The 26,039-nt window shown below is 54.5% G+C and overlaps 12 protein-coding genes across 12 annotated transcripts; 5 read left to right on the plus strand and 7 right to left on the minus strand.

Moving 5' to 3' along the window:
* Nucleotides 1-78: 78 nt before the first annotated feature.
* On the minus strand, nt 79-2,321 carry BDZ99DRAFT_573876 (uncharacterized protein; the record flags this gene model as incomplete). The annotated part of the gene is made up of 2 exons (XM_033728324.1): nt 1,161-2,321; nt 79-1,104 (listed from the first exon to the last, which is right to left on the minus strand). The coding sequence occupies exons 1-2, from the start codon at nt 2,049-2,051 to the stop codon at nt 79-81; spliced, it is 1,917 nt and encodes a 638-aa protein (XP_033573273.1). The 5' UTR covers nt 2,052-2,321.
* A 953-nt stretch (nt 2,322-3,274) lies between these two features.
* On the minus strand, nt 3,275-4,202 carry BDZ99DRAFT_394328 (uncharacterized protein; the record flags this gene model as incomplete). The annotated part of the gene is made up of 2 exons (XM_033715885.1): nt 3,275-3,994; nt 4,113-4,202. 2 exons carry the CDS (start codon nt 4,200-4,202, stop codon nt 3,275-3,277), a joined length of 810 nt encoding a protein of 269 aa, XP_033573274.1.
* Nucleotides 4,203-4,982: 780 nt separating this feature from the next.
* On the plus strand, nt 4,983-6,004 carry BDZ99DRAFT_340164 (DCP2-domain-containing protein; the record flags this gene model as incomplete). The annotated part of the gene is made up of 3 exons (XM_033714355.1): nt 4,983-5,013; nt 5,214-5,782; nt 5,834-6,004. Coding segments are annotated over 3 exons (771 nt in total), but the record flags the coding sequence as incomplete, so codon positions are not given.
* Nucleotides 6,005-8,240: 2,236 nt separating this feature from the next.
* On the minus strand, nt 8,241-9,793 carry BDZ99DRAFT_465942 (uncharacterized protein). The gene is made up of 2 exons (XM_033720661.1): nt 9,674-9,793; nt 8,241-9,622 (listed from the first exon to the last, which is right to left on the minus strand). Exon 2 carries the CDS (start codon nt 9,517-9,519, stop codon nt 8,563-8,565), a length of 957 nt encoding a protein of 318 aa, XP_033573276.1. The 5' UTR covers nt 9,520-9,622; nt 9,674-9,793; the 3' UTR covers nt 8,241-8,562.
* Nucleotides 9,794-9,899: 106 nt separating this feature from the next.
* On the plus strand, nt 9,900-12,058 carry BDZ99DRAFT_465943 (uncharacterized protein). Its single transcript, XM_033720662.1, has 4 exons — nt 9,900-10,122; nt 10,168-10,368; nt 10,424-11,506; nt 11,556-12,058. Exons 1-4 carry the CDS (start codon nt 10,048-10,050, stop codon nt 11,862-11,864), a joined length of 1,668 nt encoding a protein of 555 aa, XP_033573277.1. The 5' UTR covers nt 9,900-10,047; the 3' UTR covers nt 11,865-12,058.
* Nucleotides 12,059-12,112: 54 nt separating this feature from the next.
* Nucleotides 12,113-13,215, minus strand: BDZ99DRAFT_93593 (phosphatidylinositol glycan class L). Its single transcript, XM_033729046.1, has 3 exons — nt 12,944-13,215; nt 12,782-12,884; nt 12,113-12,710 (listed from the first exon to the last, which is right to left on the minus strand). Exons 1-3 carry the CDS (start codon nt 13,158-13,160, stop codon nt 12,182-12,184), a joined length of 849 nt encoding a protein of 282 aa, XP_033573278.1. The 5' UTR covers nt 13,161-13,215; the 3' UTR covers nt 12,113-12,181.
* Nucleotides 13,216-13,356: 141 nt separating this feature from the next.
* Nucleotides 13,357-14,046, plus strand: BDZ99DRAFT_394672 (uncharacterized protein; the record flags this gene model as incomplete). The annotated part of the gene is made up of 1 exon (XM_033715914.1): nt 13,357-14,046. The coding sequence occupies one exon, from the start codon at nt 13,357-13,359 to the stop codon at nt 14,044-14,046; it is 690 nt and encodes a 229-aa protein (XP_033573279.1).
* Nucleotides 14,047-16,527: 2,481 nt separating this feature from the next.
* BDZ99DRAFT_523777 (uncharacterized protein) lies at nt 16,528-17,222 on the minus strand (the record flags this gene model as incomplete). The annotated part of the gene is made up of 2 exons (XM_033725831.1): nt 16,528-16,886; nt 16,943-17,222. The coding sequence occupies 2 exons, from the start codon at nt 17,220-17,222 to the stop codon at nt 16,528-16,530; spliced, it is 639 nt and encodes a 212-aa protein (XP_033573280.1).
* A 361-nt stretch (nt 17,223-17,583) lies between these two features.
* Nucleotides 17,584-18,540, plus strand: BDZ99DRAFT_523778 (uncharacterized protein; the record flags this gene model as incomplete). Its single annotated transcript, XM_033725832.1, has 1 exon — nt 17,584-18,540. One exon carries the CDS (start codon nt 17,584-17,586, stop codon nt 18,538-18,540), a length of 957 nt encoding a protein of 318 aa, XP_033573281.1.
* Nucleotides 18,541-20,469: 1,929 nt separating this feature from the next.
* On the plus strand, nt 20,470-22,564 carry BDZ99DRAFT_523779 (uncharacterized protein; the record flags this gene model as incomplete). The annotated part of the gene is made up of 2 exons (XM_033725833.1): nt 20,470-20,740; nt 20,823-22,564. 2 exons carry the CDS (start codon nt 20,470-20,472, stop codon nt 22,562-22,564), a joined length of 2,013 nt encoding a protein of 670 aa, XP_033573282.1.
* Nucleotides 22,565-22,752: 188 nt separating this feature from the next.
* On the minus strand, nt 22,753-24,200 carry BDZ99DRAFT_422745 (Dehydroquinate synthase-like protein). Its single transcript, XM_033717001.1, has one exon. It carries the CDS (start codon nt 24,061-24,063, stop codon nt 22,843-22,845), a length of 1,221 nt encoding a protein of 406 aa, XP_033573283.1. The 5' UTR covers nt 24,064-24,200; the 3' UTR covers nt 22,753-22,842.
* Nucleotides 24,201-25,709: 1,509 nt separating this feature from the next.
* BDZ99DRAFT_394488 (heat shock protein DnaJ) lies at nt 25,710-25,916 on the minus strand (the record flags this gene model as incomplete). The annotated part of the gene is made up of 1 exon (XM_033715897.1): nt 25,710-25,916. A coding segment is annotated over one exon (207 nt), but the record flags the coding sequence as incomplete, so codon positions are not given.
* Nucleotides 25,917-26,039: the final 123 nt, after the last annotated feature.

Genomic DNA, 26,039 nt, shown 5'->3' on the forward strand with positions numbered 1-26,039 from the left:
CCGTCATCTATCATCGAAATTTCCTCCCGAAGCCCTCAAGCCCTCGATCCTCCCCTCTCAACTCCCCAAAACCCCCCACTACCCACCCCCCGCATGCGGCACAAATCCCGTCCACCCCACCGTCCTATACGTCCCATCCACCGCACTCCGCAACCCCGCAAAACACTCGCCCACCACAAACACCCTCCCGCCCATATACGCGGGTAGCAACACAAACGTATCCATCGTCATGAACGACACCCAGAGCGCGTCAAAGACCCAAGTCACACCAGGCCAGGACCATATCGTCGTTGGGCGCGTCCCTAAATTCCAGAGCAGCCCCATCGTCGTCGCAGCGGGGAAAGCGGCGAAGGCGAGCCCGGACGCGCGCCACATCCACTTCTCGACCGGGGTGGCGAAGTGCGCGTTCCAGGCGGCGAGGTGGACGGCGCCGTAGCAGGCGCCCATTACGGCGGCGGCGAGGTAAGAGCTCGAGCGGTTGATGAGCTCGTCGCGGGACGAGGTGAAGAGGGTGGCGGTGCCTTGGATGACGTGGTTGGTGCGGCGCGGCACGACGAAGAGGTCGTCGATGTCGTTGGAGAGGGAGATGGTGTGGACGTTTGAGCGGCGGATGGAGTGGGGAGGGCGGTAAGGGGAGGGAGGTGGTGATGGATTTGGGGATGGATTTGAGGACGGGTTTGGGGACGGGGTAGGAGACGGGGTAGGAGACCGGGTAGGAGACGGGGTAGGAGACGGTGGAGTTGTGGAGACATCAGGTTGTGGAGGAGTGCTGGGGGGAGGTGCTGGAGATGGGGGGGTTGATGGTACGTCCCTGGCATCGTCGCTTGATGCTGTCGTTTCCACGGAATTATCCAGACTCGCCAACGCTCTCTTCATACGAAGGAGTTGCTGTTCCATCCTCGCTTGTATCGGTGGCGTAGCTAGCTGGGGAAACGTCTTTTTGAACCACCCATCATCAGTCCACCTCGCTCCTGGAATTTCTGGAGTGGACTTATAGTCGTCAAGAGCTCGCTTTACCGAGTACGCCCACCGCGTTCGCCGGCTCTGGAAATAAATGAAATCAGACTGCTTGCGGCGAATCAATCCAATGTCAACACTCTCGTCCTAACCGAAAGTCAGCAACTACCTCCTTATCCCCACACATTCGTGGTTTTACATACCTTATCAACAGTCACAACCCACAAAGCAACTAGATCTCGTATTCGCTCGTCTTCCAAAATAATAGGATACTCCGCGTCATAGGGCTTCCGCAACCAAAACCAATACATCCCAAACGCACACCCCACATGCGCCAGCACATGGATCTCCAACAACGTCACGGGCAGGTGCTGCACCAACCGCGCGAGGGTCTGCAGCAGGAACCAGCCCGCTTGCAGACACACGAGGATTTTGGTGCCGGTATCGGCTTTGCTTTTGTCCATCATAGTCACCGCGGGGACGGGTAACAAGTTTAGTTTCGCGAGCGCCAGGAGCCCATCCGGCGTGAAGGTAAGGATGGGCGTGGGCCAGAAGGTGGAAGAGTGGACAGCGAACCCGCCGCTGGTGGCGAAGAAGGCGGCTTCGGTCGTCCATTTTTCGACGGTCTGCTTGGGAGCTGGTTTTTGCGCTGGGGCTGTCGTGACTCCCGGTGCGATTTCAGCATCAGCGCCTTCGTCCACGCTAGCGGCAGCAGCTTTGTCTGCAAGGATTTTGTTCAAAGTGATTTTGAGGGTTTCGGCTGTGTAGCGCTGGCTCCATGCGCAGTAGAGAACCCATTCGGGTATGAAAATGGCCGCGAGCATCCATTTTAGCCGGCGGATCGACGTGTGCCAAATGCTTCTCTTTGGGTGGACGTTTGGATGATATGCTGTCCAAGCACACAAAGCAAGAGTTGTGAGGCTGGATATCAGGATGTTGGCCGTCCCTCGTACATTTGGGGTGCTCACCCAGCCCGACGTGATATTCGCAGCATCGGTGGTATTTTTGGGGGAGCCTCGAGGGTCTACCAAGGGATGCGCGGAAGATAATGGGGCTTTTGAAACGAAGAAATAAGTGAAAACGAGAAATAACATGACGATGAGCAAAACTTGAAAGACACCACTTGGGGATCAAGACGGAAGGGAACTCAAAGGGAGCAAAGAAAGGGAGAAGATCGAGCTGTATAAGACACCCATCCTGCAGTGAGGCTGAGACATCATGCAGGCGTGCGGCGTAGTTTGTTGGATTATGACAATCACTTACAGCAATCACTGCCGGTAGCAAACAGGGCGCTTTCATGTGCAGCATCTGGATGTACCGCGAGGCGTTATTTTCTAGATTATTCCCTTTTTGCAGCTGACTTTCGTGGCGTTCTATCAATGTTCAGATGCTACGGCCTGCAAACCAACATAGTTGTGCTGTTTAGGGTTCTTCGGCCCTGTGGCTAAGCGCCTGTCAACGTGCCCCCTGCAATGCTGTTTCAGATCAAAGGTCAGGCGGCAAGGTCGGCAGTAGCGTCATTGGAGGTGATGAGATGAGAAGCTGATAGTAAAGACAAAAAGTGGTGATTAGTGTTAGGATTGTGTTGAGGTCGTCGTAAATCTTCTAGATGTTCACTGTGTTCTCAGCACTGATTTATCACGCTAAGCCTTGCCCGCCACGCCCGCCTGGATAATTCTTGCATCTTGGCAACTTAGCAGGGATCTCCCTCCACTCACGCGCGTGCTCCTAACCCCACGGCAGATTCTTTCTGATATCTACACGAATTCTAATAACTGGACACGGATTAAGACCACGCTGAGTATGGCCGATGATACGTACAATGAAAGGATACCCTCGGGTCTTTGCCAGAAAAGCGCCAATTAGTTTGGGGAAAGATGTGATGAGGGGTATACTGCTCGGGTATCGGTGGAGCTGCTCAGGTACAGGTAGCGTCAATTGTGTGATTGCGAGATGGTAAAGAGTGGAGTAGATATTGTTTTTGGTTGGTTCTAGAGTGGTTGAGGGTAGCACGGGGACAGTAAAATGTGGATGAAAGGTACGTGACCAGTATATATTCGGTATCTCTCATGGATGAATAGGTCGGAAACGAAGGATGATTTGATACTTTTGCAGTCTTCTTAGTTCTACCCTATGGAAGCCGAATGGGTGTGGATATAAGGATGATTAATACGAGTACGATTAGGGAAGAGAACGTCGTCACTGCAACGCCCGCTGTGCTAAAGGAAGAGGAAGGGCTGTGGATGGTCGCCGCCAACGCCAGCTCTCAGGACGTATCAGAAAGAACTCCAAGAGCAAAGAAACAAAGGCCGCAAATCTACCACCTCCCATGCGTTCCCGTCCGCACAGGTCCATCCCGCCCCGCAGTCCCTCTCAGGTCCTTCTTATCCTTCTTGGTCTTAGTCCCGCTCCTCGAGGGCACCTGTCCCATCTCCAGATCCGGCTGCCTCTCTCTTCTGCTACTCCTCGCCCTCTGCGGCTGCTGAACACCTCCATCGCCACTATACTGCCTCTCCCTTCCCTCCTCATCAGAATCCCCAAAGTCCTCGTACACGGTCGCGGGCTGCGGCCGATCCTTCGGCCTATCCTTCGGCCTCATCTTCTCCTCGGGATTATACACCTCATCCAATCGCTTCTCCAACAGTCTCAGACACTCGGAGTTGACCCTGACCGCCGCGTCCGCCAGATCGCCCACGAACGGCACAAGCCCGATCAAAATATCTAAAGCAAGTAAAAAGTACATGAGCATAAGAGTAGTCGTTGGGATCCCGCAATTGACTTTTTTGCATAGCATGATAGTGCGCCAAGCGAGGAAGCCGTCGATGGCGTCGCCGACGGCGGGGACAATCCCCACGACGGAGGACCAGCCGAAGCGGATGCCGAAGAAGTTGAAGAGGGAGTAGTCGAGGGTGTAGGCGCGCTTGCGGACTTTGGCCAGGATGAGGGCGTCGTGCTCGGGGATGTAGTCCGGGACTTGCTTCTTTACTTTCTTAGTTTTGCCGGTGCGGGGGTTGATTACGGTGGCGAAGTAGGGGTCCTGGAAGCAGAGTATGTTAGTTAAGATGTTGCGGTCATGATTGGGAGGCATTGTGTTCGTGGATGATGGAAGGATGCGAGTGGATTGCCATATCTGGTAATTGTGAGAGAGAACGTACCTTATCGCCTTTGACGGATTTGCTCTTGTATTTTTCGAACTGGCCCTTCAGCAGCTTTCTTGCAGCGTATTTGCCGATTGCGGAAGTCATGGCTGTGGTGTATGGGTGGAAGGGATGGATGGAATGTGTGTTTGCGTTTGCGAGATAGGAGGTAGTGGAGAAAACAGATGCTTAGATCAAGAGTCTAAACAGCGGCAAACAGCACTTTTGTATTCCAGCTGCCGGAGGACGTGTTTCGTGGTCCGGCTGGCTCAATGCACGGAGTTTTGGATGAAGGTGTCGTGGTTGGCGGTGGTTTCGCGACCTCCTCAATTATGAAACGGGCGTCTCGGGGAAGCGCGCGGTGGGCTGGAAATAGACAGCGAATGGACCAAAGCCGACAGGAACAGTGAGGAAATGCAGCGCGCGAGGACAGGCAAGCAATTAATAGCAGACGCTGGGTCGACGTGAGCGGTGCCTTGATTTATGAAAACAGCGTGAGCCTTCCCGCTTGCTGCACCCTGCCGTCATCGATCGCTCTCGTCTCATGTTGCGTCGTCACTCGCCACACTACGGCCGACGGCAGCACTGGAATTGTGGCACTTTCTTGTCTATTTAGCCTTCAAAGCATCCCGCAATGCGCTTGGCACCGACACAGCCACCTTCCAGTGGCGCAGGTCTCGTATTTGGCCATCGCGGCCTCACCACCAGACGCAAACTCTACCGTCGCCAGCTGTCCGTCCCCGCCTCGTGACATGCAACCTAGCTGCTTGCGTGGCTGTGAGCTTCTTCGCTGATCCCCCGCGTTCTAGACCAGGAAACTTGCCGGGTGAGCTGCCACGACTGCGACAGCTGCCCGCTGAGAGGACATGCATAGAGACACTGGGCACTATGGCAGATACAAAGATGAGGCTAGTTGATTGTAAGTCGGATTTCATTCCATATCTTAGTCTCCGGCGATGAGTCTGGCTGTGGACAGAACTTCATGTTTGCGCTTTAGCACCCTTCATCCCACCACGCGCGACTTGCAAACAGGTTGTCAACACGCAATCGCAATGTTTCTCCACCTTCATATTTGTCACATAATTCTGCAGTATGCAATTCGCTGACAATCTCAACCAGGGCTGGACGACCTATGCGTCCGCTTCATCATCAACCTCCCCCAAGAAGAACTCGAATCTGTCGAGCGCATCTGCTTCCAAGTCGAAGAAGCACAATGGTTCTACGAAGACTTTATCCGCCCACTCGACCCCCAGCTTCCCTCCATGAACTTGAAAAAGTTCTGCCTCCTCATATTCCAGCACTGTCCGCTGCTCTCCGCTTTCTCCGAGTACCACCACACCCAGGCCTACTCCGAGTTCCTGGCGTACAAGACCCGCGTTCCCGTGCGTGGCGCCATAATGTTGAACGACGCTATGGACCAAGCGGTATTAGTAAAGGGATGGAAGAAGGGTGCGAAGTGGAGTTTCCCCCGCGGCAAGATCAACAAGGATGAGAAGGATCTGGATTGCGCTATACGCGAGGTCTACGAGGAGACTGGATTTGAGATCAAAGAGGCGGGGCTTGTGAAAGATGAGGCTGATATGAAATACATTGAAGTGTCAATGCGGGAGCAACATATGCGCTTGTATGTCTTTCGGGGTGTGCCAATGGATACCTACTTTGCGCCGCGGACGAGGAAGGAGATTAGTGTATGTGGGCCAGTTGTCGTTTGGGTGGAACGGGATACTGACTTGGCGTAGAAAATCGACTGGTATAAGCTCTCCGACTTGCCGACACTCAAACGGAAAGGCCAAAATCCACAGCACGTGCAGGGGAACGGAGAGGACGTATACAAGGATAACATGTTTTACATGGTGGCCCCGTTCCTCGGACCGTTAAGAGCTTGGATAAACAAGCAGAAGAAACAGGACAAGCTGAAGGCGTCGAAACCGGCCCCTGTCGCTCCTCCCGTCGAAACAGACTTCACAGAAACGGAGGCGGAAGAGTCTACTGCCCATATGGGCGAGCTGACAGCAGATGAGGGACCACAAGTTTTGAATGGAGAACGTCCAGAAGACAACCTCGGTCAGCTGTTGGCCAATCTTGGACGTGGACACAGAACTTCAGAAAACCTTCCTGAGGTCTCTGTCGGCCCGCAAGTTATATCCGACCCTGCAGAAGATCTGAAGCGCCTCTTGAGAGTAGGCTCAATACCGTCAGGTCAGCCGGTGGTGTCTCCTCCAGAAGAAGTTCCAATAAATCCTCTGCTGGCTATTCTCAGGGGAAATGGACCTCCTACGGCTCCGCCTGTTCCTCAAACGCCTTTCGAGCAGGTATCTCAGTCAACTCATCAATCTCCGCCACCTCATCATCAGCATCCTCGACCACCTCATTTCTCACATATGCCGCCTCCTCCACAGTTCCCACTATCACCTCCGCAGCATATGCAGCCACCACGACCGCAGTCTGGAGGCTTTACACCTGGACCCAATGACCAACATCCTCCATTCAGCCAGCAGGGCATGTTTCCGCCTGGATATCGGCCTCCGCCGTTTCCCTCGAGTGCTGCACATCCAATATTCAATACTCACGGCCCGAACATCCAGCCAAACTTCACACGCGATGCGCCACGCCCTTACCAGCGCACTGGAGATCCTCAATTCGCGCAACCTCCACAACTGCCTGGATTGCATGGACCTGTTATCCCGCCTGCTTCGAAGCTGCCACCACCCAAGCTTACTGCTCACAGCCTGTCTCTACTGAACGCATTCAAGTCACCCAGTATCCTAAAGACTACTCCTCAAACTCAGCAGCTATCAGAAGTCCACGGTACTACAAGTATGAAGCAGAGAGCCGCTCCACCACCAGCTCCAGAGCCGGCACCAATCCGTCACATAGTCGATTCTCCAGTGCTCCAATCGCCACGAACCGTCTTCAGCGGCGAATCTCCATCGCTCGCACCTGTAGCACCCAAACCACGAAATGCGCACCAGGATTCCCTCCTCAATCTCTTCCGTGCCGGATCCGTTTCAGCTGGCTCTCCTGCGCCCACCACTCCCACAAATCTATCCGGGGAGCCGATCGAGCTCGCAGCGCACCCTACCCCCGGCCACCCTAGGCACAGGAGCAAGCCCATGATCCCATCGTCCCTCCCACACCTCAACATCGCCGCCCACGAGCCCCGCAAACCCTCCCTCACCTCCGCCACCGTCTCCGGCCCTCTCAACGCTCCGGATTTCGCAACCCTCAAGCACGGCAAAGACGCCAACGGCCACCCGCTCAGCCACAGCGCCTCCGCCTCCCCCCACCCTCCCCCCGAAATGAAACCCAGCGGCCCCCCCATCTCCATCCTCCCCTGCCCGCCCCGCTCCACCGCCAGCCCCGCCACTGCAGCCTCCCCAACGCACCCCATCTCCCCGAAAACACACATCCTCGCGCCCAAGCCCGCAGGCTTCCACCCCACGATCCTGCGCCGCCCACAGGCCACGCCTTCGCCGGGTCCACCGCCGAACCCGCCGAGTAGTTCTGGCACCACAGTTCGTCAGACGCAGACGCAGACGCAGACGCAGAATCAAGCGCCGCTTGGCGTTGGCGGCTTCGACCGCCGCGACTCCCTCCCCCACGACCAGAAATCCGCGCTGCTTTCCCTGTTTTCTAAACCTGCGGCGACGGGTGCTGGTGCGGGTGCGGGCAGGCCCGCGACGCCGCACGCGCACTTCTCGCCGCATGTGCTGGGCGTGGTGGGCTCGGGGATTATCAGTCCTGTGAGCCCGGCGTTGGGGAGTGGAGGCGTGCAGGGCAGTCCGGCGAATGGGGGCAGGAGTCGGATTAGTAGTATTGGGGAGCAGACGGGTGCTAGTGGTGGTGGTGCTGGGGGCGAGGGGGTGTTTGGGAAGGAGAAGGCGGAGAAGGTGGCGCCGATGCAGCCGCAGAAGAAGGCGAGTGGGGATGATAAGGCGTTTTTGCTCGGGTTTTTGGAGGATGTGGCCAGGGGGAAGGGGGTGGGGAGGAGGTGAGGGAAGGGGGGTGGACGAGTTGTTGGTGTGTAGGCTAGGTTAGGGCTAGTTTTTGGTGCGTGGGTTAGTTTTCTGCTTTCTGGTTTAGCGGTTAGGTAGGTAGGGTAGGGTGGGCATAGCGGGATTTTGGGGTTTTAGGAACAAAAGAGTAGTTCAGCTGCAATTATTATCTCGTATATCTAACTTCATCTCGTCTCCTCCCCTTCCTTCCTTCCTTCCCTCCCTCCTTCCTCTCATCCGCTCTCGTCCCGCCCCTTCTTCTCTCTCCGACGGGCGCGCCATCACCATACGACGGAGGGGGTGCTGTGTTCGTGCTCGTCGGCACTCCGCCATGCCTCTAGCCCGCGGGTCTGTTTGCGGTGGTGCAGATGTACCTGCGCAAACGTCCGGCGCCGGGGCGGGGGCGCTCAGTTACGCTTTGGTACCAGAACGGCAATCGCCTGGCTTTCTTTCAACGACCACCACGCATCGTTTCACGGCGGCAACCCCACCCCCCTCGGCACTGACCGCGTGCACCCATAACACAGCCCCTCCTTCTGCACACCTGCCTCCAACCCCTGAGCATCATGCTGATCCCCGCCCCACCCGTGGATCCCAAACCTCCCCTCCGGCACCGGCATCCCGCACAACTGACACCGTGCATCGCTTTGCTCGAACCCCGCCGGCTCCAGCTTCGTCGCCGTGCGCACCACATTCGCTACGATACTCGGGTAGTTCTCCTCCACGGACTCGAAATACGCACGCATGAGGTCGTCGATCGTCGTGGTTTTGGAACTCGTCGATACTACCCCCGTCTTACTTTCCTCAAACATAACCTCCGTCAATGGTGGACGTACGAACTCGGCGTGTGAGAGTAGTTCTTTTTTCAGCAGGTCGCGGAGAGGGTAGTTGAACATGATCCCGCCGGGGGTGGGCCCGTCGGCGACGGACCACGGCAGCGAGAAGCCGCGGCCTTTGGCGGTCTCGGAGAGGGTTCTCTCGGCCAGGCGGGTCGTGCTGTCGCCCCAGAGGATGGCTTCGCAGGCGTGGGCGGCGGCGTAGGCGGTCAGGAGGCGGGTGCGGAGGGTGGTGATGGTGTCGGCGAGGGCGGTGGCGGAGGGGAGGGAGGCGAGGAGCGTGGAGAGGTGGGAGGAAGTAGAGGTTGCGTGGGGTTCTGCTTGCTCTTCAGGCTGGCCGGATGTTTGAGGCTTGGCATCTGATGTGGTTTCTTCGAAGACGTCTTTGACGGGGAGGACGGCGTAGGAGTGGTCGGGGAAGCGGGCTTGGAGGTTTGAGATGAGTGATGGGTTTGGGGCGGTTTGTTCGACGGCGGAGGTGTCTATGTGGACGACGAGGAGTTGGAAGCCGGTGCGGCCGGTCTTGGCGGTTTGGTTCTTGAGCTGGTAGTCGAGGATGTGGAGTAACGTGACTGATGAGACTCCGAAGGACATGGGGAGGAGTAGCTTCCGGGTCTGGTCTGGGGTGGAATGTCTGACTCGGAATGATTCCATTCGTTTCACGGCTTTTGTGCTAACATATCTGATGAAGCAGTCCCTAGTCCGGCTTAGTGAATGTATATAGAATATCTTCAATGCATATGTATACCTGCACAGTGGCTCAGTTCGCACGACAAGGCTAGCTTCAGAGGTCTTGCAGCGCCTGCAAAGCTGTCCAGCCGCAGCTGCGTCCTGCGGGACGTGTTTACCGGGCATGTTGGTGCCTCTTCTAATGCGACGTGGTGGAGTATTTTAGGTGGGCGGCGCAGCGCGGAAGTTTGAGGCGCGGAACTTGCCGGCCGCAGGAGACGGCTGCATCACAGACAATGCGGCCACGACAACACCAACATTACGATCATCGCCAATCCAGCTCGCCGCAGAACCCTCTGCTGTCTCCCGGAACCTCCGAGGAGCTCTTTTTCGAATACTGCTGTCGTACGCGTGCGCTGAACCACAGCCTCGACGGCTGCAATTGCTGCCGAGATGGGTCGATGGACACAGCTCCTCGCGGTGTTATTAGCGACGATAGCACTTGCGAATGCTGTTGAAATCAAGATTGTAAGGGTTCCTCTTATTATTAGACGCTCTTGCTGACGATTCCAGACGCAAGACGATACCCAAAAATGCTCCGGCATGTACAGCAAGAAGTCCTGGGGAGGCAACGTGGAACCCTTCATCCTCGTCAAGTTCATAAAAGCCGACACAAAAGGAGACGACGCTGCGGACCCGCTCGTGAGCATAGTGATATGGGAATGGAAGGATTCAGATCTCATTGGAAAGCCGCCCGGCGCTCCTCCGGACGAGGTAGGCTTGGACAGTCGTCTGACCCCGAATATAAGGCTGACACTCTGGCGCATAGCAAAAATTCATCTGCAACGACGAGACGATCAAGGATAACCTCTGTAATGCGACTCACAAAGGCGAGTTTATCCTCGCAGACAACGCGGCCACCGTGTCGAAGAACTTCATCAGGACAGATGCTGTACACCTCAAGGCACCCGCGCCTATCAAGTACCCCATCACAGCGAGCGATGCCGGAACCACAATGTTCCTCCGGACTGGCTACTACTGCGTTGCTACAGCTCCATACATCGACGGACAGGAATACACTGCCGTCTTGGAATTCCGGAACGCCTACGGAGAGCTTCCAGCGGCAGAAATTGCCAAGCTGCCATTTTACGGAGGAATCACAATTCTATACGCCGTCATTGGGGTTTTCTGGGGATTTCTATATTTCCAGAACAGGAGTGACATTCTGGCGGTCCAAAATTACATCACGGCCATCATTGTCTTCTTAGTCGCCGAAATGTTGATGACCTGGGGCTTCTATGACTACCGGAATCGCCATGGAGACAATGTCGGAGCAAAGGTGCTCATGATTATTGTCGCTGTTCTCAATGCCTTCCGGAACTCCTTCTCGTTCTTCCTGTTGCTGATTGTCTGCATGGGCTACGGAGTGGTTAAGCCCTCATTAGGAAAGACCATGACGATCGTAAGGTGGCTGGCCGTCGCACACTTTGTCTTCGGTGTTGTCTACGCCGTTGCATCTCTTACCATCCACCCCGATGATGCTGGTCCTCTCGTCCTCCTTGTCATTCTTCCTCTCTCGGCCACCCTCACGGCATTCTACATCTGGACCCTGAACTCTCTCAACATGACGATGAAGGACCTCACGGACAGGAAACAACACGTCAAAGCTATGATGTACAAGAGACTTTGGTGGTGCATCTTGACTTCCATTATTGTCATTTTTGGATTCTTCTTCATCAATAGCTTCACCTTTGCCGGCGCTCGAAGCCCAGATTTTGCTCCTACCCACTGGCAAACTCGATGGTTCATTCTGGATGGATGGCTCAATTTGGTATATCTGGGGGATGTCTGCTTCGTTGCCTACATCTGGCGACCAACGGCGAACAACAGGCGATTTGCCATGAGTGATGAGGTAAGCTTGACTCCGAAATTATCAAATCGGTTTTCTAACGAGTTCCCAGATTGCCCAAGACGACGAAGGGTTCGAGATCGCATCCCTCCGCGACTCCCTCGACGAAGAGGAAGGCTCCTCCAGCAATCCACCTGCCTACGACCCCGCCCCGCGACAGGGTCGCCATAGCGCGAATCGCGACGTATCACCGTTACCGGCGCCCACACCACAAAAGCCGATAGCGCGTCCAAGGGAGAGTCTGGACGGCGACACCATCTTCGCCGTCGGTGAAGACGATAAGTGGAGCGATGACGAGGACATGGAGCCGGCGAGTCCAGACGGTGACGAACGAAGGGGGTTGACCAAGAAGGGTGACTAGATCTCTGGATCTAGGGATGGGATGTTAGGATGCGTTGGAGAGGGGTTTGGGTTGGGCTTCATTGTTGCTTGTTGTCGTCTCATGACTAGCTTGTATTATGCATTTGCAGGCGTTCGACTCATGGGAAATTGGCTTTTTCCTTTCTGTACCTCGTATGCCTTCGTAGCGTTACCGTATTAAGCCATCCGCCTCTTCCTTCTTTCATTACTACTTGCGCAAATCACGTGACCTCGTGTCCCACTCGCGGTCTCGAGCAGCTCCCTCCATCCACGATATCCCGGTCTCTACCCCACCAACGAGCTTGGGGATCTACACATTCATATAGTCTTCTCCCGCACCAAATCATTCACAACCATATACCGCCCCACCCCAATCCACCCCCACCGGAACCACCGCATCTGGCTCGCGTGCGCGCGCGTCATGGCGCCCTGCGCCGTCCGATACCCCCCCGGGCCGCTCACATACAATAAGGGCGTCGGGTACTCCCCCACTTCCCGCTTCTGCGCACCCGTCATCATCGATAGGATTATCGTGGCGGGGGTGTCGAGCACGCTGAGGTATTTCCGAAGGATGGACACGGAGGTGAGCGTGTAGAGCTTTATGGGACATGTCCACCCGGCGTGCCGGTGCATGAGCGCGCGCAGGAAGGTGTGTGCGCCCGCGTGCAGGGAGATGTGGTTGGGGTGGGCGGAGATGCCGGAGCGGTCGAAGGTGAGGAGGACGTCGATGGTGGAGACCGGGGGGGAGGTGGAGGGGGTGCGGGACATGCCGGGGGCGAACATTTGCGTGAGGAGGTCGGCGATGAGGCGCGGGTGCCAGGTTGTGGTCATCGAGTCGGGGAAGTTTCTGTGGGGGTTGTTAGAAGGGTGGGTGGAGAGAGGAGAGGAGGGAGGGAGGGGAGAGGGGGGGGAGTGTACGGGTCGTCGATTATGAGGATGTCGTCTTCTCCTCGTAATCCGAGCTGGAGACCGCTTTTTATGAGCTCTTTCTTGCGGATTGAGCCGAGGCCGTCTGCGTTGCCTATGCCATAGCTATCAGCCCATTGATTCAACTTCACGTGTATAGGATCCGAGACGCACCACTGCTCAGACACAGTATCTTGATGTGATTTCCCAATTCCGGCTTCGCCAGCGCAAGCAGTGTAGGCGCGAAGAACATAGCTTCGTCGTCCGGGTGGGCGATTAAGAGGCATATCCGCTTTCCCTTCAGCGTGGGAAAGGACTGGCTGAGTTGTGCTGTGTAGATCCATAGGCCGAAGATGAGAATTGGGACGGATGCCCATGTGACCCAATTCATATCTGCGAGCTCTTTGGGGTCCCAATGCCCTCGCGGAGGCAGACAACAGTGGAGTTGCGGAGGGAATGAGATCAGACGTCGTCGGTCTTCTCCGCATTTGTTCTTCCCGCAGAGCCTCAACACCAAACTTTCAACATCACCACATCTCTCCACCCAACATCCCCAACCCCTCCCAATGCCCCTCAACCCTCCCAAAATGTCCGAACCCGACGCCCCTCGAAATCGCAAAGAACGCCGCGCCGCCGCAAAGAAAGCCGGCGTCCCCTTCGAACCCACGACGCACGAACCCACAATCTCAGAGAAAAGCATCGAGATGCTCATGGCGCACCCCGACCGCAGCGGCCCGAAGGGCAAATCCCTCTTCGACCTCGCCGCCGAACGGCAGGCCGAGATCCGCGCCCAGACCCCGGGGAAGTACCCCGACGAACCCTCCAACACGCCTGCGGGCGAAGCCCCTTTTGACGACGACCCCATCGGTCCCTTTGGCACCGCCCTGCTATACTCCGTCTCGCTGTGCATGCTGCACTTCACGCTCGACGTGATAGTGTACAGCCAGTACCGCGAGGAAGTCGTGTGGCGCGAGATCACGACGCGGACGCTGACGAATTTTCCGGTGTTTATGGTAGCGGTGTGGTTGCTGCATACGAGGACGGCGACGCGGGTGTCGTGGCTGCGGAATCTGTTCTTTTTGGCCACGAGTGTGGGGGCGGGGTGCTGGCTGGTGTATTCGGGGAATATGAATGGGTATTACTATGTCATGAAGACGGCGCCGCCGATTGGGACGGTGTGGGTGTGGAGTGTAGTGGAGATGGACCTGCTGTACGCGCTAGTGAGCGTAGCGGCGGTGGTGGGGTATTTGTTTTGGAATGGGTTTGAGATTTTCTAAGGGTAGATGGGGAAAAGAAATTGTGTTTATATCGTGGGAACGATCATGGGATTCGGTAATCTCGCTCTATCCACTCTCTCCACCAAGTTTTGATCTCAGAGCCTCGTCACTGCGCCATAATCTCACTCCTTCCCTCATTCTCATCTCCCCCTTGGCCATCTCGGTCCCCCGCTTCCTCAGTTATGAAACCCAGTCCAAGCCCACTCCTCCTTCTCAGCTCCCCACCCCGTCCCCTCCCCCGTCGAAAGCATAGGAGTTATCAGACTCGATTCCTCACTCTTCGGCCACGCTCTAGCCTCTTTGCCCGACGCTTTGAGGCAGATGAGAGCGACCCACTTTCCTGGCCGCGGGGTCTTGTCCTCTGCTTCCCGAGTTCGCAACCGCAGGCGCTGGGCGAACTGCTCTGGGGGGTCGCTGGGGCGATGAACGGCGTGGATGGCTTTGAGCTTGGTCGCGAGATTATCTGGAACGGGACGTTAGGGGCCAGCGGTGAGAAGTGAGTAGAGAGGGTCTGGAAGGGCTCACGGAAGAATCTCACGCCTGTGTCGTCGCTTGGGATGCCCTCCTGGCGGGGCTTGTGGGTCCAGAACTCTTTACGGAGTGCGAGCTCGAAGACATCGTCGGTTGGTGGGAGGCTGTATGGGATTTCGGGTCCGTTGGTCATCGTTACGTCGTCCATGGTGAGATAGTGAGGAGGGAACTCTGCGGTATGTAGCCGGCTGTGATATACCAGCAGTGAAGAGGTTCGCTGTAAGCTCTAGAGTGTCTTCTGGGATACCGTAGGTCGAACAAACGCGTGGGGTGACGATCTGAGAATCCTATGGAGGTAGCGTTGGAAGTTCTATTTTGCTCTCTTTCGATTTGGTCAACGTCTAAGCTTCGTCACAATCATTTAGAGTGATCCACGTCTTTCACCTATTTCTTAATGGCAGCCTCAAGCTCCTATCATCTTCTAATAAAAGAGGGGGGTTAGTAAACACACCACTTTTTAGTAGACACACCACCATGTTTTGGTAAACCCATACCCCCCCCTCTCGTCCGATCTTCTGATTAGCTAGAGCGACGCGGAGCTTCGTCCGGAGCTCTGTTTTCACGTGCATCTACACGTATTACTTATTCCAATTCACTTAGACGTACATAAGGCCGTACGTAAGGCCGTACATGAGGCTATATATAAGGTCGTACGTAGTGCGGTACATGATGCGGCACGGCTATATAGCCTTTCCAATTCGTATAGCCACGCAAGCAGCCTGTCTAATGTATGTAGGTATATATACAGCTGCGTAAATTAGACAGGCTGCGTCGTAAAACGGAGAGGCTATATAGCCGTGCCGCATCACGTACCGCATCACGTACGTGCGGCCTTATGTACGGCCTCACGTACGTACGGAAGAGATACACGATTGAATAGACATAAGGGTGAATGCCCGGAGCTTCCTCCGAGCCCTCTAAGCCCTCCAAGCCAATAGGAAGGCGGTGAAACGACATGGGAGAAGGGGTGTGGATTTACCAAAACAGGGATGTGTATCTACTAAAAAGGGGGTGTATATTTACTAACCCTCTAAAAGAGTCCTTGGTGGAAACTCTTGGCAGGCGAGCCTGAGGCGATGATTCAGCATATTTAGCGAGGTGTCTTCTCAACCTCACCTCTTCTCACAACTACCAGCTATGCTATTATTTTTATCAGCACTGGGGTCAGTAGAGCTGTTAACGTCGTTTGAGGTGCCTTAAAGAGCTTTAAGCAATTTCAAATCTATCAAAGTGGCAGGCCTGAAACCTTGCTGAGCCACCTCAGACGGTGCTAGATAGGTGTACACAGACCGGACCCGTATCCTGTTACGCTAATTCTCATCACTAACAGCTATGCCATTCTTTCTCAGCGCTCAGGGCAGTACAACTGTTCGCCGCCGCTTGAGGTGCCTTAAAGAGCTTTTGGTAATCCCAAATCTATTAATATGGCAGGCCTGAAACCTTGCTGGGCCACCTCAGACGGTGCTGGGTAGGTGTGCACAGACAGGACCCGTATCCTGTTACGCTACTTCTCATCACTAACAGTTATGCCATCCTTTCTCAGCACCATGGGCAGTAAAGCTGCTCAGCGCCGTTTGAGGTGCCTTGAAGAGCTTTTGGCCATCTCGAATTTATCATTTTGGCAGGCTTGAAACCTGGTTAGGCCACCTCAGATGGTGCTGAATCGGTGTGCACAGACAGGACCCGTGACCGGTTGCTCCAGGTTTGTGCAAGTATGTTGAAGGACCACAAGCGGTGGCAGGCATGTGTAAGGGAGACCTCACTTAGCGCTTCATATCATTTCAGTTTTCATAGTGGCATTCAGGTATGGAAGGGCATGTTTCCTTTCATTCAAGCTCAATCTCCCAGCTCCCAATAAAGCATCACCGCCCTCACATTACTCGGTGGCCCCTCAACCCGTGATCCCATCCTCCAAAAGCATAGGCCAACTCTCGCCATATCTGTCTCCAATCACTTCTTCGCCTCCAGGACTCCCATCTCAATCCAGGTCCGAATCAAGTTCTTGCGGCAGGCATGGACAGCTTCGGGAGCGTCTCCATGAGCCATAGCCTCAAGCAGCTGCTGGGTTTGTTGCCACTCGAATAGAGTTGCCGGCGGTGGAGCTGCAGCCACGGACACGGCCGACGACGCGCCTTCCGACCAAACGCTCGCGCCGTCTGATGCTGGTGCTGGGGTCTCTGCGCCGTTGTTCTCGTAAGAGGCGCGCAGCATGTTGCAGATTTGGCGGCAATTCGCTTCCATCGCGTCGATCTGTTCGGCGATAGAGGGGGCTGGCGACGGTGAAGGTTCCATGAACTCCGGTCGATTGCCTTAAGTGAAGCGGTAAGTGTCTTGCTTCTGAGGTGACGTTGATGGATACGCTGACGCTGAGGGATGAAGACAGGAGCCTCAGCCCACTTTCCTGGTTGATCTGCGAGATCATCGTCAACTCGAAGCAATCGGCCGATAGAACCAGCGTCGCGCGACTTACCCTCCGGTTTCTGCATACTGTCGGAAGTTTTGGGCGCCGTGCGCTCTTTGGGGAGTGAATAGAGGCTGTGCGCGCCGGGTAGAGAGAGGTTTTTGTGGTGTCCTAGGCCAGCGGCGCGACGTAAGCCTCGGTTCTTCCCATTCTCGCGCGAGGTGAAGGGCTCTTCTCTCGACATCCTGTCGCGATGGAGCACAATAACGACTCGCAATAGGGAAACAATACCTTCAATAGGATCGACAATACCGAGACAATAGTCAAGGTGTGGTGTGTTGAGGTGTGAAGGCTGTCGCGCGCCACCGTTTGCCCAAATCTTCACCAACCTCAACGCGCTAGACCGCATTCGGACATACAATAGGTATTGTACTCTTTCCCTGTATCTTCTGGTCCTGGGTCTTCTTTCAGTCTTTGCACCTTCCTAATTTCTTCATTCTCATAGCTTAGCAGCGTTTCTTTCGTCCATCTGTCGACTCTCGACCGCCTAGCCGCGCCCTCAAACAGTCACTCAAAACCTCCCGATTCACACCTTTTCTGCCAAAATGTCCGATTTCGACCAGTTTTCGCAGTCTCCGCTGGATGGAGTGCAGATTGGAGCCGCCGGACCATCGAATTTCCTTCCCTCACCACCCGCTGAAGCTCCTCCTGGATTCGTCGAGAGAGCCCACAGCTGCGACAACTGCCACGCTAATCGCATCAACAAGTGCGATCCCGCTGGCGCCTCCTCCTGCCGCCCATGCCAGCTTCATGGCATCGTCTGCTCGTTCAATCCCGCGCGCAAACTAGCCCGATCTTGCCTCTCTTGCACGCAGGCCAAGTCCGCCTGCATGGCCGGCTCCTTCACGCGCTGCCTCCGCTGCCTCACTTCCGGCACAAGATGCTACATGAGGGACTACCAATCAACCACCAAGACCAACCGCTCCGCAAAGCGCAAGTTCCTCCACTACGACCCAGAGACCGGCGCCGCGTCCGACGAACCGCCGCAACATCCCCCGAATGCGTCCCCTCTCACGCCCAAACGTCTCCGCTTCACGGCCCCCTTAACCGCCTCCAACTTCGATGCAATGGAGCCCCTTTTCGACGACGACGCGGCCCTCCTCTCGGCCCTAGAAGTCCCCGAAGCGTCCGCTGTGGCCCCCTCTTTCGTCTCTTCTTCCCCTGCTGGCTACATCTCGCCCTACTCCCCGCGCCCCTCCGCGTACCCGACGCCCGCGAAAACGTCGCCCGCTTCCGCGCCTTCTTCGCGCTCCTCGCGCTTTTCGCCCTCGCCGTGCCCGCTTCCCGCTGTTCTTGCGCGCGCTGCGTCACCCTTTTCGGACGTTTCTGGGGAGGCTGAGGCCCCGCTTCCGCCGCTTCTTACGACGGGGGACCTGCAGGAGCCGTGCCCGGTGGGTGTTGCGTACTTTTCACCCGGGTGCGTGTACCCGGAGCCGTACTACATGCAACCGGCGTATGCGTGGGCGCCGTATGCGTTTCCGGTGGTTTATGGGGCGGAATAGGGGGGCTTTGGGGGGTTGTTGGGGTTTTGGGGGTTGTTTGGGGTGGGCTTCGTGCTGATTTTGGTGGATATGGTGGATTTGGCGGTTGTTGTGCCTGCTGTTCGTGCTGGGTTTCGAGGGTTTTTGTGGCTTTTATAGGTGGAGTGGGTGGTTGTTTTGGGAACCCGGTGTGGGTGCTTTGCGTGGTTGTTCTGGGGGCATTTGGTGGTTGTTTGGACTGGGTCTGGTTACCTTCTAGGCAGTAGAGATGAAACGAGTGTGCTGTTACCTTTGAACACGTGTTTATGGCTCTGAGATACCCCTAGCTGAACTGAGTCAATTGAAATGAAGATGTAAAGAATGGTACGGTTCAAATCGCGCACGTGATATTAGTGTGTTCTGACGTCTTTCGGGTTCCGCGTAATTGCAGATGGCAGGAACCATCTATTGCTTTTCTACAGTCACATATCGGTCCGAGCTACCCTTGGCTGTAGTGAGTGGATTGAAATGTAGATGTAAAGTTCGATGATCTTGAAATCACACACCTGATATTAACAAGCTCTGGAGTGCTTCCAATTCCAGCTGCAAGGAAGTTGTAGGATTGGGCTATTACTTTTGCACATCTCTATATCGGTCCGAGCTACCCCTGGCGGTAGTGAGTAGGTTAAAATGTGGATGTAATAGACGGTAGGCTTCAAATTTCGCGTCTGTTCACGACAAGATCTAGATTGCTTCGATTGCCACATAAGGGCAAATCGCAAGGGGAAGCTATTGTTTGTGCACAGTTGTATATCAGTCTGTGGATGCCCCGGCCTATACAGACTAACCACGATATGGATGTAAAATTCCGTGGGCCTCAAATCTTGTGATGATTTTGATATCACGTGAAGACCTCCGATTGCTACATAGCTGTATTTCACGCTGTTCAGCTGTTGCTTTTGTACAACGGTACACCCGTCTGTAGACGCCCCGGCCTATGTCAAGTAAGTAGGAGGTGAATGTAAAGACCCGCAAGCTTCAAATCTCTCACATAATTCTCTTCCGAATTGCCTATACCTACAAATAAGCTGAACACACCGATCGCTTTAACAACGTGGATATAGTTCTGTAGACGCCCCGACTATTATAAAGTAGCATGGACATGGATGTAAAGGACTGTACATTCTATATCTCGCTGGTAAGCTTGACATGCTCTGTGCTCATCCAAGTCTCATATAGCTACGAATGAGATCTACTTACTCTTTGCTATGGCACATAGGTCTGTGGACGCCCTAGCCAGTGCAAAGCATCCGTAGTTTGGATTCGGATTTACTCACCCGGAACCCATTGAACTCTCGAGAGGCTTTGGAGAGGACAGAATGCATACTGGAATCTGCGCAAGGAGGAGTTTTCGGCGCACTCATACGTCGACAAACTTTTGAATGACCTCACTAGCCTATCCCTACCAATGAGATGTTTTCAGACCGCCTCGGGTGATGCGACAGTTCCTTTACACAAGGAGTTCCCAAGCATGGTTCAAAAATTCTTGGCCAACAGAAGAAGAATCTCTCCTGAAGTTAAGCGAGGAATGGAAGACAACGTATCGAAGATGGGCTGCCGTAGTGGACACTGGGCTCCACGGAACACGTAGAATCACCAGATTCAAGAAAAATTTGATCTCAATGACCCAGTCGCCGCTTCATTATGTATCGTTGGTGCAGTTGAGAATAGCTTCTATTCACCACAAGGGCAGTCCTATGTTGCCCTTGCACGTGATGTCTAGCTAACGTGATATTAGCGTGCTCCCTTCAATTCCGAAAATACAATCAGTGAATGATTTTTGTCAAACTTTCGGTGCAAAGCGCCCGATTAAAGCTGCCCCGACATCACACTCCGAGTGGCCATCGCATCTAATCCTCATATCTTCCCCTCCCCCTTCCACGACTGGACTATCAAGACTGGCACACCACCATGCCTCTCCGCACCACCACCGACCCTCACATCACCCGTACTGCCTCCTCTCAGCAACTAGACCATTTTCATCGTAAATCTGCAACGACAGCCATGCTACACACACTCGCAAACGCAAATACCGCCCTCCTCCGTGGGCTCCCACTCTCTCCCAAAACCTTCGACTTTTCGAAATTCATCTTCCACCCTAGCTTTGAATGCTCTGAGAACCATGTGAATACAGCTGCTTTGGCAGCAAACGGGGCTGAGCATCAACAAGCTACAGCGACTGGTAAGAGCACCTCATCACACTCCGCTCGCTGCAGGCAGACACAACGCATATTCCCCGGTTCCTCTTGCTGACTAGTGTATAGACCGAGCCCCTATGGACAACGTATTGCCACGCAGCCTGGATGATGGCAGTCAAGTTTCCGGCATTAAGGAGTCTATTCACTTTCCTTCATGCGATGCCAAAAGCATCGACGATATGCACCATCAGTTCATGACGAAGGAGGCTGAGTACTGTTCGAATAGCTCCAGTTCCAGCAGGAGTGGATCTACAGGACGAACATCTCCAGTCTCGGACCGAGATTTGTCTAAGGCGCACGTTGTTAATGCCGGAATTCAAGATCAAACGATTGAGGATTGGCTCGGCGAGGTAGGAGACGGGTATGAGTCTGATGTTACCACCATTGGCCCGAGTGTTGAACGAGTTCATCACGAGAAGATGGAGGCAGCGCCTCGACAGAATGACGAGAACGAAGACGACGAGTGCCAGGATCCGAAGGAGCGACATATTGTGATTAGAGGCGTCAACGCGGTGATCCAAAACCAGGGTGAGGATTCTGAAGATGAAGAAAATGCATTTCCCACCATCACCGCGATGCCAAACGTTCTCATGCAAGACGGGGCTCGCATCTACAGGCCTGATACCACTCCATCTTTCATGTCTGGTATAGAAGCTGGTCCCCTCTTTCCGAATGGATTTACGACCTATCCCGTCGTTCTTCCCCCTTATCACCAGACCTTTGCCCATGAATATCGACCGAATCGCGTAGGCAGTATCATGAAGTACGCACAGCCAGGGCGCATTCAGACAGAAGAAGCTCCCAATCGCTCCAAGTTCGGCAGGGTGAATGGCCGCGTCCCTTGGGTCTTTGAGTGGGAACCTCAAGAAGACCAAGAGGTGGAGCCCCCAAGGTCAGTCCTGAAGAAGGTTTTATCGCGTCCAAGGAGCAAAGTGACTGCCTCCACGACCGTGCAGCCGGGGCCCGTAGTGCGTGCCAAACCACCCTCTACCCAATTGTCCCGGCTAATGGCACGTCTAGACGAGATCGACAAGAAGCGATCAGCGCCGCGAGAGGACAGCGGCGCCTTTCGCGCCCCTGGTGGGCCTAATAAGGAGAAGTTGGTTAAATCCGTGGAAAAGCATCAAATCGCTGGTAAGGTCGAAAGACCGCTAGTAAAAGACCAACTTCGTTCTACTATGGCAAACGCGCCTTCAGTGGCTCCAAAAGCGTCGCAGGACGCGGTAGCTATTGCTGGAACTCAAAAGAAAGTTCATTTTGAGTTTGGAACTGATACGGAGACAATGTTCGGCCTACCTCCGTCCGTGACCATTCGAAAGAAGGCACGCACTATAAAGGTCGGTGCAGAACGCAAGGAGAGCAGCAAACCCCAAAAAGCCAAGCGTGTCAGCAAACCTGCATCTGTTCAAAAAGAAGAAGTCTCACCGCCTGTCTTCCGATCTCTAGACACGCCGACCATCACCAACTCATCCAACGTCGAGAAGCAGCGCCAACCGCCAAAGAAACCAACACAACTACCCGAAGACACCACCACCAAGTCCGCTAAACCACCACCTACGACAGACTGGTCTCAAGACGAAAAGTGGCTCCGACTGACCACTATTGCTCTAGACAAAGGTGTTAGCGATCCTCAGCTTGACGAATATTTCGGGAAAAAGATGAACCTTCGAGCTGGCACACCGGATACTGACTACGACCGCACTATGACTGGAAGCATGTTGCTGAAATATCCGCTGGAGACGTTCGTTCTTCTACTACTGGTGTTTATTGCGGGTTGGCTGTTATTCTACTACTTGGAGCTTGTTTGAGATTTTGGATTACGGGGATAGAGACTGAGGCTTACAAGTACGTTGCTAGAGTCATACATACGAGAATATTGGCTGGCCTGTTGTCTGGCTGGACTACGAGGGTGTCTAGTATGATTTTTGTCGAGATGTTCTCTATTTTCTATTTTGTTGGATGGAAATCAAATGGTATCATTAAATAGAAATTCTGACGCAGAAGAGAATGAGTTTAGCTGACTACTGAGTCTACCATTATTTGTGCTTCTTTATGTGCTGTCAGACTTCGCGACGTTCGAACCCCCTCATCTAGCCATATTCAAAATAGCCATGACCTCCTCCACCGTCCCCAACTGCCTCTTCTTCCCGCCCCACGCATCCGTCATCGTCTTATCTGCAATCAATCTAACATCACTATCCTCCGTGACCCCTACCTCCTTCAAACTCCCCGGCAGCCCCACCAACTTCACAAACTTCGCCACCGCATCTGCCGCCTCCTTCTCTTCCCATCCTAGTACATCATTAAACACCCTCAAAACCCTCTCCTGCCCCTTCGGGTTCCTCCCGTTCGTATACCTCAACACCGGTGCCAGCATCACACAGCTCGTAACCCCATGCATGACCCCCGCCACACTCCCCAACTGATGCCCAATCGCATGACTCGGCCCCATCGGAATCCGATACACCAGCAACCCAATCATCGCCTCCCTTGCCCCAACCTGACACTCCGAGATTCCCTTCAGCAATTCCCCCCGATCCGCGCCCTCCTTCCCCTCCTTATACTCCCTCAACCCCTTCAACAGCTCCCGCAACCCCCTCTCCGCATGCCCATTCGCCGCCTCGTTCGAATCCGGATTACAAATTGTCTCAACGCAATGATCCACCGCCCTTACCCCGGAACTCAGCCACAGCACCTGCGGCGCCGTGCTCGCGACCTCGGGGTCCAGCAGCAGGAGATCCGCGCCGCCGGTCCAGGTGCCGAAATGCTGCTTCTTGCGCTCCGGATTCGTCGCGCTGGAAATCGGGTTCCACTCGCTCGCGCTCAGGCTCGTCGGCACGAGGATCAGCTTCACCGTCGGGTTGCGCATCGGCGCCGTGATGCCCGCGTCTTTGTCGACGAGCGCTTCCATGTCGGCTGCCGTGAAGCCGGCGGGCAGCGTCGCGTGCAGCGACGCCGCGTTCTTGCACGCGTCCGAGTAGGACGAGGAGCCGATGCAGATGAGGGTGTCGGCGTTGGTGGCGGACAGCAGGCGTGCGATGGCGATGACGTCGGCGTAGGGGGAGTGCGCGCCGACGCCGGATTTGGTGCCCGCGACGAGCGGGCCGAGGGCCGTGAGGAGGGTCTTGATGTGGGCGGTTTGCGCGTCGAGGGTTTTGCTGTAGACGAGGATGATGCGTTTGGAAGACCAGGAGGCCAGGGCGGCGGGGATGTCGGTGAGGATGGTGGAGTTGAAGATGGCGTCGTGGTTGGTGCTCCAGTCGATGGGGAGTTGTTGGATGCGGCGTTTGGCTAGGGTGAGAGACATGGAGATGTTGGAGAGATGGAGACGATTGAAAGTTTTGAATAGAGTTAATGGTCTTTTTTTTTTGAATCGGCGCTGTTCAAACAATTTGGTAGGAAATACCTCGAGATCTTGAACAGTAGATGGTTTTGAAAATTGCGATGCGAGGATTGAAGAAGGACCAAAGGCTGGTGGGCATCTTAGTATTTATATGTTGCACGGATGGTGACGGCACAAAAGGGAACTAAATTCTTACAAAGGTTATGGGCTCAAGGCTGCAGTCAGATTAAGCCTTTTTGGGCGCACGCTACCGCAAGCCGATGTCGGTAGCGATAGCGATACATGGGTCGGCTATGCGGAAGCGATGTACGTGGCACGATGGAGGACCATCAGGCCAATGAGACAATGCCCGAAAAAGCGGAGATAACGCCGAAAAGCGAGCAACACAACACAGAGTCATAGAAAGCCCTTCCTAACTCAATATTTCGTTTAAAGAATGGGTTTAAAAGGCTTCAGACATACCCTATCTCCGCCAAAAGTTCTTCCCGTTTAATCCGCCTCATTCTCAATACACTCCGCGTGGGCCATGTCATGGAAGGATTCGCCTTCCTATTAGCGGGCACTTCGTACATGCCTCCTGACATAGCCTTCTCTGGCTTCTTTTCTTTCTTCTCGAGCATTCTCGCCGCAGGAGTGGCGCTCTTTGCCCACATAATGCCACGTGAGTGAGGAAGCATCTAAACACGCATAATGTTGGAGTGCAAGTACTCATAGAAAGTATCCCGCGTAGCCCTAGTACTCTACCGAATCCGAGGAAACAAGGGAGGCCAAACCCTAGGTTTAGGTATCCCTCGCTTGCTAGATCGGTCATACCAAAAGTGCGAAGCGAAATGAGACTGATCAATGACCTTCTCCGCGATTATCTCCTTACTCAGCACACTCTCATAATCCAGAGTTACCCTTTCAACTCGCTGTGAGTGCATGGCACCTAGATACTCCAGATCGTGTCCAGACCTTCGCCACGCCTCATCAATCGCATACTTTGCGTTCTTGAGCTTTTGCTCTGCTGAATAGTAATATTTGAGCGCTTCAAGTGCGAGTTTTGTTGCTGTGTCAAACTGCTCAGACGCTCGGAAGGCAAGCTCGCCGTCGAAAGGAAAGGGTGGCCGAGTCACGCCGTCGTGTATCAGATGAGCTCTTTGGAGGGTTTCGGTACCGAGATTTAGGTCGCCACAGGCATCGTCGTGGATTCTACACGCTTCGTCCCATATCATGGAAGAGGTGGCGCTGTCATCAAAGCCAAAGAAGTATGAAGACAATGCAGAGTACAACTTTCTGCCCGCCTGCGGAGGGGAGGAATCAGGAGGGGAGGGGCAGGCGGACGTGAATTCAGGCTGTAGTGGAGCAGAAGGATTTGCATGACGAGGAGAGTCGTTTGGCGGCTCCGACTTTTGTTGTTCTGTAGAAGGATTTGCTGGGCGACGATTATGAGTTCCCCGCTCGAAACTATGCTCGGGAGAAGGAGGATATGTTGGTGGAGGGTCACGCGATGGCTCGGGCGTTCGCTCAGCCCGCGGGTCCAAATCTTGACCAAAAGAGTCTGTAGCAGGTGCATGCCGTGTCGAATTTTCTGGGCTTTGCTGTTCGGCCGATTCTCGAGCAAGTTCGCGATCAAGGACAGCCCGCTTGTAGTCGTCACACAGGAGCTCTACGGCGTTTTGGACTTTCTTGAACTCCTCTTCTCCTGCTTTACGGAGAGCGGGGTCTTGTATCTTGTCTGGATGGCATCGTAGCGCTATTCTATGGTAAGCCTTGTGGATCGTGGTTATATCGGCATCCTGGGCTACATCAAGAATAACGTAAGGGTTCGAAGACATCTTGCACGTTTTCCGAGATTCATTGGTAAATTAGGATCGGAGGCGATGCTACGTCTTTATATACTTTCTAGCTATTGTCCCTGAATGGTTGTTCGATATTAATGAGTCGCTGCTGAGACAGCT

Source organism: Mytilinidion resinicola (assembly GCF_010093595.1).
Source record: "Mytilinidion resinicola strain CBS 304.34 unplaced genomic scaffold BDZ99scaffold_16, whole genome shotgun sequence".
In the NCBI taxonomy this organism is placed as follows: Eukaryota; Fungi; Ascomycota; class Dothideomycetes; order Mytilinidiales; family Mytilinidiaceae; genus Mytilinidion; species Mytilinidion resinicola.

Excerpts from the sequence above, each read along its gene's own strand:
- BDZ99DRAFT_93593 (XM_033729046.1), bottom strand. The coding sequence starts at position 13,160 with ATGAATTGGGTCACATGGGCATCCGTCCCAATTCTCATCTTCGGCCTA. Across the intron at positions 12,885-12,943 it reads GATACTGTGTCTGAGCAGTG|GCAACGCAGACGGCCTCGGC; the intron begins GTGCGTCTCGGA and ends GCTATGGCATAG. Across the intron at positions 12,711-12,781 it reads ATCCTCATAATCGACGACCC|AAACTTCCCCGACTCGATGA; the intron begins GTACACTCCCCC and ends CAACCCCCACAG.
- BDZ99DRAFT_422745 (XM_033717001.1), bottom strand. The coding sequence starts at position 24,063 with ATGTCTCTCACCCTAGCCAAACGCCGCATCCAACAACTCCCCATCGAC.
- BDZ99DRAFT_465943 (XM_033720662.1), top strand. The coding sequence starts at position 10,048 with ATGGGTCGATGGACACAGCTCCTCGCGGTGTTATTAGCGACGATAGCA. Across the intron at positions 10,123-10,167 it reads ATGCTGTTGAAATCAAGATT|ACGCAAGACGATACCCAAAA; the intron begins GTAAGGGTTCCT and ends TGACGATTCCAG. Across the intron at positions 11,507-11,555 it reads GATTTGCCATGAGTGATGAG|ATTGCCCAAGACGACGAAGG; the intron begins GTAAGCTTGACT and ends ACGAGTTCCCAG.
- BDZ99DRAFT_465942 (XM_033720661.1), bottom strand. The coding sequence starts at position 9,519 with ATGTCCTTCGGAGTCTCATCAGTCACGTTACTCCACATCCTCGACTAC.